Below are 13,963 nucleotides of genomic sequence, written 5' to 3' on the forward strand. Positions count from 1 at the left end.
AGTGACAGCACCAATCAACATCCAAGAAGGGTGAGGGAAATCTTATGGGGTGGAGGCCCCATCCCTAGATGGAGAACTACAGGCAGCCAATGGCTGCTAAGAAGGGGAGGACTGCTCTTCTCTAGGGATGAGCCCCGTATTGGTTAGATTTCTTGCTTGTAAGCATTGAAGGAGAACCTGTGGGATAAACTGCTGCCTCATTTCAATGGCCACTCGTATTTCACAACCCAATATTTGGTTTATTCTACAAAAACCTCAATATTAAGAGCAACTGAACTGAACCTGCTTGTGACGGATGGCTGTCTGAAGGAAGTGCTGGTCACATCTCATCCTGATCTGCACCACCTGTCACTCAGAGCCAAACAGAAAACTGCATCTCTTCAGAGCTGCATTCTTAAAGCGAGGACCGCATTTCCCAGGGCCCTTCTTTTTGTCAGCTGCGTAATGACACCGTTCACTTCACAGCCACTTGGGGAGGCTCTTCCTTCCCAGACGTCAAGTCGCCTGCTTAGGTTTCCCAGAGGCTGCACTATTCTCAGTGGGGGAGGATGCCGAGCGTGCAACAGGAGCAGCCTGCCTGTGGCCACAGCCACTTCCCGTCACCCACCTTCCTTCATGGAGCCTTTCACGGTCCAGTTCAAAACCACAGGGTAAAGAAAGATGGGGTCCTCTGCTCCGGAGAGTTCAGTGAAGGCGTCTAGGGTATAAAACATTAGTCAATTCTGGTTTCCATCTGGATCACAACAACCAAAACATACACATCTTTTGGAGAGAGTTCTTAAAAAACAGAGGAAACACTCAACTAAATACTAAAGCATGAGCCTTAAAATATCAAATATATCATATTTTGGAGTGTGAGAGAAGATCAATTATCTACTTTCTTTCCCATTAAAATGTAAGGAAACCCCCATCAGACCTAGCAGGCATATTAAGCCCATCTGAAGGGACATTATCAGCACAGGACACCAAGTTCTCAGCACAAAGGAGATTTATTTACCCCAGAAGGACAAAGGTCAGGGAATAAGGGACAAAGACAAGAGACAGAAGATGAGGACAAAGGAACAAGTAACAAGGGAGGGGGCAAGGGGTATCTGTCCCAGAGGGACAAACAACTGCCTCTGGAGAGAGAGGAGACAGTGGTGGCCCAGAGGGAAATGTGGTTTATAAAGGTAAAGCGGGAAGCCCCGTAGGGTGAAGGGTTTAGTTTTGATTGGCATTGTAATTAGGGCAGCCAAAGGACACTTAATACTCTGCTAGCTGGACGCTGGTGTTGAGTCTCAGGAATGAGTCTGGCATAAGTGTCCAAAGAAGGGAATGGACCTTGGTGGTTGGCTTTGGGAATATAATCTAGCAGTTTTTAGGAAGGCAGAGAGAATGGGGGCGAGGGACAAGGCCTGCCAGAGCCATGTATGCCATGCTAGAGTCAATTCACCATCCTTAATGAAGTCCCTCGAAAGCCACGACGTGCAGCACAGCCACCAGAGCCAGCCTGTCTGTGTCAAGTTCCGTTTTCTTGGTGTTAAGACAAGGACTCATCATGTAGCACAGGCTGGCCTGAGGTCTGTGGGCCTCCTGCCTCAGCCTCCTGAGTGCTGTTACTACAGGGTGTACCAGCCTGACCAGCTCTGCTTAAAGGTCTAACCTTGACACTTTTGAACTATGAAATTTGGTGGGCAGGGGTGGGATACTTAGAATCTCTGCCTCAGTTTTCTCACCTTTAAAAGAGAGCAATTTCCTTATGTGGTTGTTATAGAGAATTTGTATTGTTTTTTATAATGTATTTAGAACAGTATCTCACACATAGGAGACAATTTCCAAAAACATTTTTATGGTTACTAAACTTATTGTGTAGCTAGTAATACATTTTATTTCTCTAATAAAAGTTTGTCTATATAAGAATAAAAAATCCACATTTTAGAACACCTGAAATTTTAAGAAATTACATTTTTATGTTTGGGATTAAATGATTACAGCTTTCCATAAACTAGGTTTACTAATTTATAAGAACAATACAGCATCGGGCTCAATTCAAAACTTCAGCTAAATTCAAAGCCTAAACACTCCCACCAATAGGTTTGCTTCCCAGTCAGTTACCACGATAGGATGGATGGTATGTTCTGTCCCTACGAGCAGAGCCCAGGGATGCTAGCCCACATCTTCAGGACCTAGGACAGAGGCGCCCCTACTGTGCTGGATGGTCTCCAGGCAAATTGACAGTCGAGAAAAAGGGTCCAGCTGTAAGGCAGTTTCCTTATTTAGTGACTGATGGGGGAGGATCCAGCCCTCTGTAGTTAATGCCATCCTGGATTGGTAGTCCTAGGTTCTATACGAAAGCAAAGCCAGTAAGCAGCACCCTTCCATAGCCTCTGCATTAGCTCCTGCCTCCAGGTTCCTTCCCTGTTTGAGTTCTTGTCCTAACTTCCTCTGAGGTTGAACATTGTTATGGAATAATCCTCTTGTACACTGCAAAGATTTGCCATTCAAATTGGTTTAGTAAGATGCGGATTGGCTAGTAGCCAGGAAGGAAGTACAGGTGGGGAAGTCAAACTAAGATGATGAGATGAAGAAGGGCAGAGTCGCCAGCTAGACACAGAAGGAGATAAACGTGCCATGCTATCAAAGGTGCTGCAATGTGGCAGGGTGTATGTAAGAAATATGGGTTAACTTAAAGTGTAAGAGCTAGCTAGTAATAAGACTGAGCTATTGAGCAAGCATTTACAAGTAATATTAAGCCTCTGAGTCAATTATCTGGGAAGTGGCCACGGGTTATTTGTATAGTACCCCGTGTATATTATTTGTGCTTTAATAAATAAAGCTTGCCTGAAGATCAGAGAGTAAAACAGCCACACTAGTCAGTCATACAGACCAGGCAATGGTAGCACACATCTTTAATCCCAGCGGCCATACTAGCTCTCCATAGAGGCCAAGCGGTGGTGGTGCACATCTTTAATCTCAGCACTAAAGAGAAATATAACGTGGAATGAGACAGGAACTCGCTTTTTTTTAGTCTCAAGATTTCATAGAGGTAAGAGTTCTCTGGTGGCTGGCTGTTTTGTTTGTCTGATCTTCAGGTTGAACCCCAATATCTGTCTCTGGGCTTTAATTATTTATGCTACAGTTTGGGAATAGTAGGACGGGAGAGGAACATCTGACTACAGAATGTCAATATGGACATGTAAGCCCAATGATAATAAGCCCTTTCCTTCCCAATTTCTTTGATCTTGGGGTTTTTATCACAGCAACAATAACCCAAACTAAGACACCTCAAAGAACTATCTGAACCAAAAAAACAAGAGTGTCAAGGTCGTAAAAACCTACTCTAAAGCTGAAAGACACAGGCCCAAGTCCAAGCCAGCCACACAAACCTAAGTAAGTCCCTTATCTTCATGAGTGCACCTGTAGAAGACAGTGGGTTCTTACTAACAACGAGTTGTAAGGATTAATGGTATAATGTAGACACACTGCATAATCCTTAAAGGGTTTACCAAATACTAATCTCATCTTAAATTCTTTCAACAAAACAGTTTCTCGTTTCAAGAAACAATGTGAAACAGATACAAGAGGGGGGAAAATTACATTGCTTTGTCAGTTTGAGTAGATGTGTTTCCAACAAGGCCAGCTGTTCGTTTATCTTTTCAGGCAGCAGCACCTGCTGTGGCTTCTTGGTTCTGGAAGTTTTCTTAGAACAAGTACCCTAGAAACATTGGCAAATGTCAAAATGTATTTTAACACGTTAGGGAAGTTGTCATTTTTGGAAAACCTGCGTTATGTTCTATTTTCCCCTTTCCTGTTTAGTAGGTAAGACTGATATGTGCGGCTAAGCAACAATAATTAGCAATTTACAGCAGCTGATACTGCCTTCCAGCTGGACGTGCTAAGAGGTTCGTGGACAGAACCAAACTGCTTTCGCTTCCCCTCCTTCCATCCAGGATCTCCCCTTCTAGATCACATACTCTTATTAGTGGTGCTGGCTGCTATAGCTAGCACGTGTGCGTGCATGCATGCATGCGTGCGTGCGTGCGTGCGTGCATGCGTGCGTGCGTGCGTGCGTGCGTGCATGAGTGTGTGTGTGTGTGTTGAAAAAGTGTCTTCTGCAGCCCAGGCTGACCTCAAACCACTAAGTAGCCAAGGTCGACTTTGAACCCCTACTCTTCCTTCCTCCGCTGCTCCGGTGCTGGGATCAGTGCAGACTCCACCAAAGCCAGTTTAGGGAGCACTAGGGACCAAACTAGGGGCTTCCGGCTTCGGGCATGCCAGGCCAGCAGTACGCCTACTGAGCTACATCCAGTCCCTGCCCTCTTCCCGATGTAGCTGTCACCTCCAAAAACCCTCAAAATGAAATCGCCAGCCCCCAGGAGGGATCCTTTTCTTCCTTTCTGTTCTTGTTTCCCCTGAAGGATCTCCTTTACAACCCAGCTAATTGCTTCTACCTTCTGCCTTTCACAAAAACCTAACACGATCAGTAATTAGCAGATGAAGGACTGGCTTGTGTGTTCCCAGGCTCCCCACCATGTTTTCTCTGTCTGAGACTGAGAACTGACCTGCACTGTCTCCTGTTATCACAAACAAAACCTTCTAAGCCTCTTTATTCTTCCCGAGGTCTCTAGGGGCTCTAGTGAGTTCCACCTCTGACAAATTAACAGATCTTACAACCTTAGTCCGTGGGAAGTGTCACAACCTCCTGCTGCACCAGGGGCTCCAAGGAAAGAGGGGTGAGACCCAAGGGCACAGAGCCTTTACTCAAGGCCTGGATGACACAGGGCACTAGCGGGTAGAGTAAGCAGTTGGTTTGAAAACAACAGATTCAAACTGCCTCCAGTTTAATCAAACATTCCTCGAGGCAAAGCAAGCCCCACATCCTGCCCTCCCAAAAGATGCCACAGCTTAAAATTCCTCTCGCCAGGATGCTTGGGACCCTACTAGGCAACAAATCGCCTTGCTTTCTGTCTCAGGGAGGATGGAGCCAATTTGGGAGAGGTAAGAGGTCCTTCCTGGAGTGTCTCAGAAAACCAGTAGGCCAAGAAACATCTCAAAGCCTGACCCACAAACACATGCGGCCTACATCATTTCAATAAAAAGCAATAAAGTCTTAAGTCCCTCTAAGACCCTTGCTTATGAAGCACACATTGAAGATTCGTCTTAAAATTAGCAGCCTCATAAAGACAGGAGTCGAGGTATCGCTGATGTTCATAGGCCTACTTTGGAGATGAGATTAGAAGGTTCAGCGACATGTTCAACCCCTTCAGTCATGCACACAGAACTGTTAAACCTGAAGTTAAATTGTCAGCCCCACCTGTCCAAGGACCAGGTGACATCCTGGGATTCTGGGAATTGTAGTTCCTGGAAACTAACAACAAAGCCTCATGGGAAAGTACATTGGTCTGTGGGTTTTGCCCTTCTAAGCCATGCCAACATGTGCATTCCTGGCCATTCATCTGGAAAGGTTTCCAGGTGATGGACCTGACCAAGATGGAATTTGGTCAGTATTTAACATTTTAATAAAAGCTAATGCTTTAATTTGACCAAAACGGCGAAACTGGTTTTTCTGGCAAATTTCACGACTAGAAAGAACAAAGCATCTCTAACTCAAAAGAAGCATTCTTAGGAAGTGGTTAGTTCAGTGTCCCACTGAACATAAAAAGGTCTAACCTCATCTACTTTGGAGACAGTGTTCAGACTGTGGACTATTCAATATGCTAGCTCTTGACTATATCTTAAATGTTTCTTTTTGTTTGGTTGGTTTTCTCTGTGTTGCTTTGGAACCTATCCTAGAACTAGCTCTTATAGACCAGGCTGACCTTTAATTCACAGAGATCAGCCTGCCTCTGCCTCCTGAGTGCTGGGATTAAAGGCATGCACCATCACCGCCCAGCAAAAAAATATTTTTAAACTAAAGAACTTCTTAATGAAATTACTTTCTATGACGTAAAGATGACAGATTGATCAATTTCTAATATGTCTGAGGATAGTGAGTGAAACACCCAAATGCATAAAAAGGAGAAACAAACAAAGCAATCAAACACCTTACCTCCTCTCCAGTCTCGTCCTGATCACTACCAAACAGAGATTTGCACCCTGATGTGATGTCCAATGTCTTTTTCCCATAATTTATGATCGCTATTGCCAGGTCATATTCCTTCCAGGAACGTAGAATCTAATTAAAAGTAAGTATTAATTATCTCTGTTGGATGCCTCTCCGTTTCCAAATGCAATGCACAGTCTTTCATAAATTCAAATTCCCCTAAGTCTCGTGGGTCTAACAACACCTCACAATTGTTGAGGCAACTGGAAACTTACCTCCAATCACATTTCTCAAGAATTAAAATTGTACGACTCTAATCTTCTTTAAATAAAGGACTAATAGCAGCTTCTTATCAAATGTGCATTTCCTATCTCGCAGGGCTGTACAGCTTTCTGCTTTGTGATACACCACTCTGCTAGTGGGAAACTACCACTTTTAAAGCCACACTGAAACAATCGTTCCCTGCGGTCATATCCAAAGCACCTTTCGAGTGTTTTGTTCCTCATTTCTGTTTCGTTTTGTTTTGCTTGTTTGGTTTTTGAGACAGGATCTCATGTATCCCAGGCTGGTATCAAACTTACTACGTAGCTGAGGATGGTCTAGAACTCAGACGCTCCTGTCTTCACCCACAAAGTGCTGGGGTTAGAGATTACTGTCACACCCCACCATGCCCACTTCAGCACAAGTTGCTTCCGCTGGGTAAGGCGCAGTTCCTGATCACGTGACGTCTTGAGGGTGGAGGGGAGCCCATGGCCATGTGCAGGGCATTTTAGTAGAGAGTTGGGCAGATTCTCTGCAAACCTAAGAATAACCATACACTGACTCGGAAAGGGAGAGGCCACTCTGTCCTCCTCGTTCACACTGCCCAAGGCCAGTCGTTGCTCTGCCCTCTCCAGTCTGGCCCTTGTCCACTTCTCAAGAGTAACCTCCCACCATCATCTTGATGAGCCAAGCAGAATCCAGGCACCGCAATGGTCCAGAGCCGGACCCTCGGGTCTCTCCATGGCTGATTCGTTTTCTGATGTACCTGCCGTCTCTTATCTGTACAGCCCGGGCCACCTTATTCAAATCCTGGCTCTAGTATCAACCCTAAGAAGATTCCATGGCCAGTTATCTGATTTGCTATGTCCCACTGCAGTGACTCAATGAAAGGAAGGGAACATTCATGGTGAGCCCCCAGGGGACCCACTAGAAATATAAACATGCTTGTATGAGTGTGGTATATGTAGAGACATTTTGCTGAAATGGTTCTTTTTTTTCAGATCTAGGATCACTGCTACTTCACATATGAAGAAGGGATCATATAAACGGACGTAGAAACAGTGAATGGTTACGTGGAACTACTAAGGCCCAACCAGTGCTAAGGAGAAGAAATGTTTCTGTGGGGCCAGGACGATGTATTCCAAAAGAGCAGTGCATTGTGAAGAACAAAGAATCGTGACAGGACTAGGCCCTGCAAGGTGCTGAATGTCCGGTACAACAATCCAATCTCATGCAAAATGTGCATGAGAGGCTTGGTCACAAGCCACCCTCACTGGACAAGTGTATAACCACCCTCAACCAGAGAAGCCTCTCCACAGGAACCCACAGCTGGACACAATGCAGAGATCAGCAGATGGGGAGGAGTCCAGCCCCCGTGGAAACATCTAGACCATGGCTCCTACATCTACGGCTCAGGGAACAACCGAGGAAGAGGAGGCAGAAAGACCACCAGAGCCAGAAGGCCAGGCAGTCTGCTGTGAAACAGTCTCTCCTAAAAATGGCTGAATAAACAAGGTCATATGGCTAGACATGCTAACACGGGAAGGGGCATCTCACGGGATCCCACCCCTAGACAAAGAACCACAGGCAACTAATGGTTGCTGAGGGAGAATTAGCCTCTCCTAGGGATGAGCCAACTTCTTGGTTGTTCAATACAAAGTGGTCTGCCCGGAAACCATACACACACAAGCAACATTTGCACACACATGTACATATATGTGTGTATAACAATAATAATTACAGGAAAAGAGACTATCAGTCTGAGACTTGGAGAGGCATGCAAGGAGTTGGAAGGAGGGAACCTGAGAGGGGCTGGAGGGGGAAAGGGAATGGGGAGAGTGAGGTTACTGTGTTTTACTTTAAACTGTACAAAGATGTATGTGGGCGGGGCAAGCATTGTTACTGGGCTGGCGTGAGATCTGCGCTCTGCCCCCGTGGCTCGCCAGTGCTTTCATTTGGCTTAGACAGAGCTCTGCAGCCTTCCCCTCTTGTCTGCATATATCATGAGAAAACAATAAATGAGGAGAAGAACAAAGGGTTGATTCTGTTCAACCAAATAACGGAGAGAAGTGACGAGCAGGACAAATGCTGGCCTTGACAACTTTAACACAACGCAAAACCAGCAAAACGCGTGAGGTGACAAACGTCCGACCTGTAGCAAAACGCGTGAGGTGACAAACGTCCGACGTGAGGTGACAAACATCTGTAGCAACTTGGAGGGGAAATACTGAGGCTTGAGTGGAACGTCTGAGCTCTCTGCAGACATTTTCTGTTTTCAGAAGAGAATGAACTGTGTTGCTGGACTGAGTTCCATATGCTCTAAGGGAAGAGAAAAATCTAGTACTGTTTACACCAAATGAACACATGGCATCAAGGACTCAGAGATAGCTGTGATTCAGGAACTATATACCAGCCTAAAGGAAAATTCTAGAATGGCAATGCCCAATATCCCAGCTGGGGAAAAGCCCAGCTCAGGTATCAAAAGTCCCGATGAGTATATTCTTTTCCCTGCTCATTTCTGGTGAGGTGCAACTGACTCCCTGTTTCCTCAAGTGAGGGAACAAGGGGTGGGTGATAGCTGGCAAGCCAGGGAGTGTACAGAGCCAGCCGAGAGCCACTGTGTACCAAGGACTGAGGGTGACAGTTTGAGGAGTCAAGGACATGAAGCTCCACCGGAGCCTGACTAACTGGAACCAGCATAGCTCCACAGCTGTGCTCCACAGCTGCTGTCTCCGGAACTCGAGGGTATTTCTACTTCTCCATTGTGAGTGGGCAATCTGCAGGGATTTGCTCCCCCTTCCGCTTCTTTATCCTCTCCCCTGAAGACGCCTTCCACGGTGAATTTCAATGTTTTAGCTACCCGCATGAGCAGAGTCTGCTGAGTTTGTTTTCAAGAGAAAACTTGCCATTGGAAAGTTATCAGATACCTTGGAATATCGTGTCTTTGTTGGGGTGGAGCCATGCAGTGGTCCCTGACATTTAAATAGGGTGCCTGCCTATGTTCAGTGTTCTGAAGGAGAGTAAAGGCTGACCCTTCCCTTACCTGAAAGGGACATGCCTCCAAGGAAATATCCCCTTTCCACAGACACAGAAGGCAGGCTACGCATACAAAGATTCTCTAAAGAAACTAGTAGGGGTCTGGAGAGCCAGTTCAATGGTGGAAAGCCCTTGTTGTCACACGGGACTGGGTCCAGTGTCCTGCACCCAAATGGTGCCTCACAGTCATCTCTAACTCCAGCTCTAGGGCATTCAACACCTTCTTCTGATTCCCAAGGGCACCAGGTACACACATAGGGCACATACATGCAAAGCACCCACACACATAAAATAGGATTTAAAAATGTAAAAAGGGAGAGGGGGAGGAAATGGAGAAGGAGCAGGAAGAAGAGGAGGAGGAGAAGGAGGAGGAGGAAGAAGAGGAAGAGGAGGAGGAGGAAGGGGAGGAAGGGGAGGAGGAGGAGGAGGAAGAAGAGGAGGAGGAGGAGAAGGAAGAAGAAGAGGAAGAGGAGGAGGAGGAAGGGGAGGAGGAGGAAGAAGAAGAGGAGGAGGAGGAGGAAGAAGAAGAGGAGGAGGAAGAAGAGGAGGAGGAGGAGGAAGGGGAGGAGGAGGAGGAAGAAGAAGAAGAGGAGGAAGAAGAAGGGGAGGAGGAGGAGGAGAAGGAGGAGGAGGAGAAGGAGAAAGAGGAGGAGGAGGAGGAAGGGGAGGAGGAGGAGGAAGAAGAAGAAGAGGAGGAAGAAGAAGGGGAGGAGGAGGAGGAGAAGGAAGAGGAGGAGAAGGAGAAAGAGGAGGAGGAGGAGGAGGAGGAGGAGGAGGAGGAGAAGAAGAAGAAGAAGAAGAAGAAGAAGAAGAAGAAGAAGAAGGAGGAGGAGAAGAAGAAGAAGAAGAAGAAGAAGAGGAGGAGGAGGAAGAGGAGGAGGAGAAGGAGGAGGAGGAGGAGGAGGAGGAGGAGGAGGAGGAGGAGGTGGCACACACAGAGGCAAGAGACCGTCGTGTCAGGGCAAATACTGCAGAAAGGGTGGAGAATGACAGACAGGTGCACCACATCAGACTCCACCCCCTCCCACCTAGAGTTGGGAAGCGGAGCTGCTCTCAGGAGTAAGCGCACACTTGGGCGCCTTCAGTACCTCCTTTCCCTTCTCTCACAGGCTGGATGCGGGAGCATCCTACTTTGCGACTGCTTGGGTCGTTGTCCACCTGGAATGGCCGCCCTCTGTCACTACACATAATTCTCCTCCCTGGAACCCAAGGCCTACAGGACCATTTGAGGACCACTTCTTTGGATATTCTGCAAACCTCAGAGTTGAATCTTTCCAAAGAACATCATTTCTCCTACATGACACAAAAATACTCCTCATCTGGGGTCAATTAAAACTATGGTGCTTGTCCAGGGGTCCAGAAAATACAGGTAGATAGTAACACAGGCCCCGCCTTTGTGTCCTGTAGCCCTTGCCTGTGATGGACTGCCAGCTTCTCCATTTAGCTTAGGAACAACTCTTGAACCTGTCAACCCCCTCTGCCTCTCTAGTTATCACCTCCTGTCTTCCGATTCACCCCCTGCCGCAGGTCTCCCCTCCTTCAAATCAGCCAGACTCATTTCTCTAAAACTCAGATCCCATTTTGTCACCCTAGGTTTGAAACCCCTGAAAGTCTCCTGACAGATCTCAGACAATGACCATTCAAGTAGCAGCTGCTCAGTGTCCCACCATTAAAGGAACCCTATTTTCTCATTGACTCTTCTCTGGGTCGATCAATGCCAAGGATCCTGCATCCTGGCAGTGGCCTTTAACTTTGCTTATAATTCCTTGCCATAAAAATGTTCCAACTGCCACCAGTTATACTTTCCGCTATGTGCCGCCCCCATTGCTGAGGAAGGTGACCCCTGACTCCAAGCCGTGCAGACTTCCTTGGATCAGCTGGATGTTATTAAGCTGTGAGGTAGGGCTCTGGCTTTACTTCAGAGGCAGTTAGTTATACCAGGGTCCCCCACACTGAAAACCATAATTATAGATCAAAGTCTCCATGGTCAGTCAAATTGCTACCTTTGTAACACACTCATCTCTTCCGGAGACGTGGGCTGAACCCTCTAATCTATTCCACTGATCGATTTGCCCACAATGCGTTAACACCATTTTTACTAAGGCGGCTTGGTAGTGAGCTTTAATTTCTATTGGGACCCTTTAAACAATTCTAGAGAAAGCCCGCGGGAATTGTGATTAAAAGTGCATTAAATTTAAGCGTCATTTTAAGGAAGGATTTATACTTCTGCTGCAGTATATCTTCGCGGGTAGGAACTTGGTGTGGCCTGCCATATGCTCAGGTTTTAATGCGCGTCCTTGGCAAGATTTCAGCTCCTTTATGCAGGTTCTCTGACACGTGGCTGAGATTTAAATAGCACTGCCCTCTCCATTTCTGATGATTTCTGACATAAAATAAAACTATCACTCATATCTGCTTAATATACACCCCACTTTTTATAGTCTGCATATAATTCTAATTATTCCTTACAAGATGTCTGAGACCCTACAATTATGAGTAAGTCGCATTTCCCCTTTCTACAGTTATGAAAGGATTTCAAGGCCATGTCTACAGCACAAGAGGGAACCTCTGGAAGGAAGACTGTTAAACATCAGCACCTGCTTCCTGGGTCTGGTTTTTAAAGAAATGGCTTCAGAAATTTGCCATTTAGTATGATATTTGCTTTCAAATTTGGGTAAATGTCCCTATCGCTATTCAGCAGCTCCTCTCCTTCCAGACTCACTGGCAATTTTATTAGGAAAGGCTGCTAAGTGTGATCCAATCTCGTGGCATTTTCCACGCAATCTTATTTTTCTTCAATTTGCCGTTATAAAAAAAATCGAGCTTTAAGTCAGACTCTCGCCCTCATTGTGCTGTGAAGAATCAACTAGAGAGAAGACTTCATCTTTCATGCTTGGCAGCGAGCCTGCCCTGAGACTGTACACCAGACCTGAGGCCTTCCGATGGCAGGGAAGGTCAACCCAGAGGAGCCAGAGGACAGCGTGGGAGGCAGCCCTTGTTTCTGCTTAATGTTTGTGGTTTTGAACTCTGCTTTTTCTGGGGTGGAAATCATCAAATCCCTCCTTTCTTTTTGTTGGTATTTGCCCATTATCATTGCCTGCTTCATTTTAGATGTCTTTCTTGAAATAATACCCATATTAGAACCTGCATTCCTAGCCCTCCTGGGAGCCTGTCTTCTAAGGTCATCCACGCTTTGTAAAGTGGTGAATACTTATTTTATCACTCCTGTCTTTAAAGTGCACACACTCCCTTGCTTCTTACTACTTCTCTCCATTTCCCTCCCTGTCCATATTTCTTGTTCTTGGCTTCTCTCTCCCCTCCCATCCCTTCCCCCCTCTCCCTCCCTCCCTCCTCACTTCATTCCTTTTGCTCCTTCTACACTAAGAAGTCCCACTGACTGTAAAATTCTGCTCACAGTGAAAATGGGAAAAAAAATGAAATGTACGCCCTGGCAATGCTGAAGCATGCATGGGCAGCCCATATATGGTGGTTCTGCTGAACTTGTCCATATTGGGTTTCATGGTCTAAGTTGATGAGGATGACGACTGACCAGGTCTCTTTCTCTAGAGGTCATCAGATCTCATTACAGATGGTTGTGAGCCACAATGTGTTTGCTGAAAATTTAACTCAGAACCTTTGGAAGAGCAGGCAGTGCTCTTAACCGCTGAACCATCTCTCCAGCCCTTGGCTCACAGCGACACATCACCAAATCATCTTTAAATAGGTGTGTGTGTCCTGCTAGAGACAATGGTAGTCTTAAGCTACAGGCATTTTGTGAAACAATCATAATTTTACACAACCATAGTCCAAGAACTGGCCTGTTAACGTTCTCTCCCCTCCTCGGGTACAAGGGAAGTTCTAGTTCTGGGTTGCTAATAAGTTTGTCTTTGAAGGATGACTCTTGTCTTTCAAGAAACCCTACCTGGCATTTACATTACAAAGTCCGGATGATACCCTTATCATCTATTTATTTTTAATGATACATATATTGAGAGAGTCATTGTTCCTGCTGTTCCTCTCTTTTTGTCTCCCTCTATCTCGGGACTTCTGCTTGGAATCAATTGTCACTTGATAAAGCGGTTCCTCGAGTGTTCTCCTCAGATAAGCACATGGGCACAATGGTCTGCAGACACTTGTATTTTGAAAGTGTTTATTTTCGCCGGAATAAATGACTGGCATCTTCCTTCGTTATTAGTTCTGGGACTTCAGGCTTTATCCTTCAAACTGCATCTCGGTGTTTTAACTTCTAGTGCTGCTAAGCTTGGAGCCATTGATTCTCCTTGCATTGCAAGGAACCTGCTCTCCAGTACTCAAGACTTTAAGGCTTGTCCTTAACCCATCGACTTCAAACACGTCACCAACATCTCTCTACATAAGAATTCCTACCTTAATCCTGCCTGAGACTCGGGGAGCCTATTACTGCTCCATCTATTTCTTTCTCAAACCCAGACCCTTGGTCTTTTCATGCTGTGGCTTCTGGATCTGCCCTCTGAATATATTTACCATTTCTGACCAATTCTACATGGGGGTGTTTTCAGATTTAACTCATATTCTACCCCTGCTGTGATCTTTATCAAATCTGCTTGTCACAGAAGTTTGGTGTCTTGTGTCATTTACTTAATTGATTGGTTGGTTTTGTATCAC

At 45.9% G+C, this 13,963-nt stretch overlaps 1 protein-coding gene across 1 annotated transcript in view; it reads right to left on the bottom strand.

Annotated features, from left to right (window-relative positions):
* Cfap54 (cilia and flagella associated protein 54) overlaps positions 1–13,963 on the bottom strand; it is a 281,209-nt gene that overhangs the window by 178,816 nt on the left and 88,430 nt on the right. The window contains exons 27-29 of the mRNA XM_038314435.1: positions 6,029–6,154; positions 3,577–3,694; positions 608–697 (exon numbers count right to left, since the gene is read on the bottom strand). Coding sequence (XP_038170363.1) covers positions 608–697; positions 3,577–3,694; positions 6,029–6,154 — 334 coding nt within the window. The remainder of the gene's footprint in view (positions 1–607; positions 698–3,576; positions 3,695–6,028; positions 6,155–13,963) is intronic.

This window comes from Arvicola amphibius, chromosome 17, assembly GCF_903992535.2.
Source record: "Arvicola amphibius chromosome 17, mArvAmp1.2, whole genome shotgun sequence".
NCBI classification, from domain to species: domain Eukaryota; kingdom Metazoa; phylum Chordata; class Mammalia; order Rodentia; family Cricetidae; genus Arvicola; species Arvicola amphibius.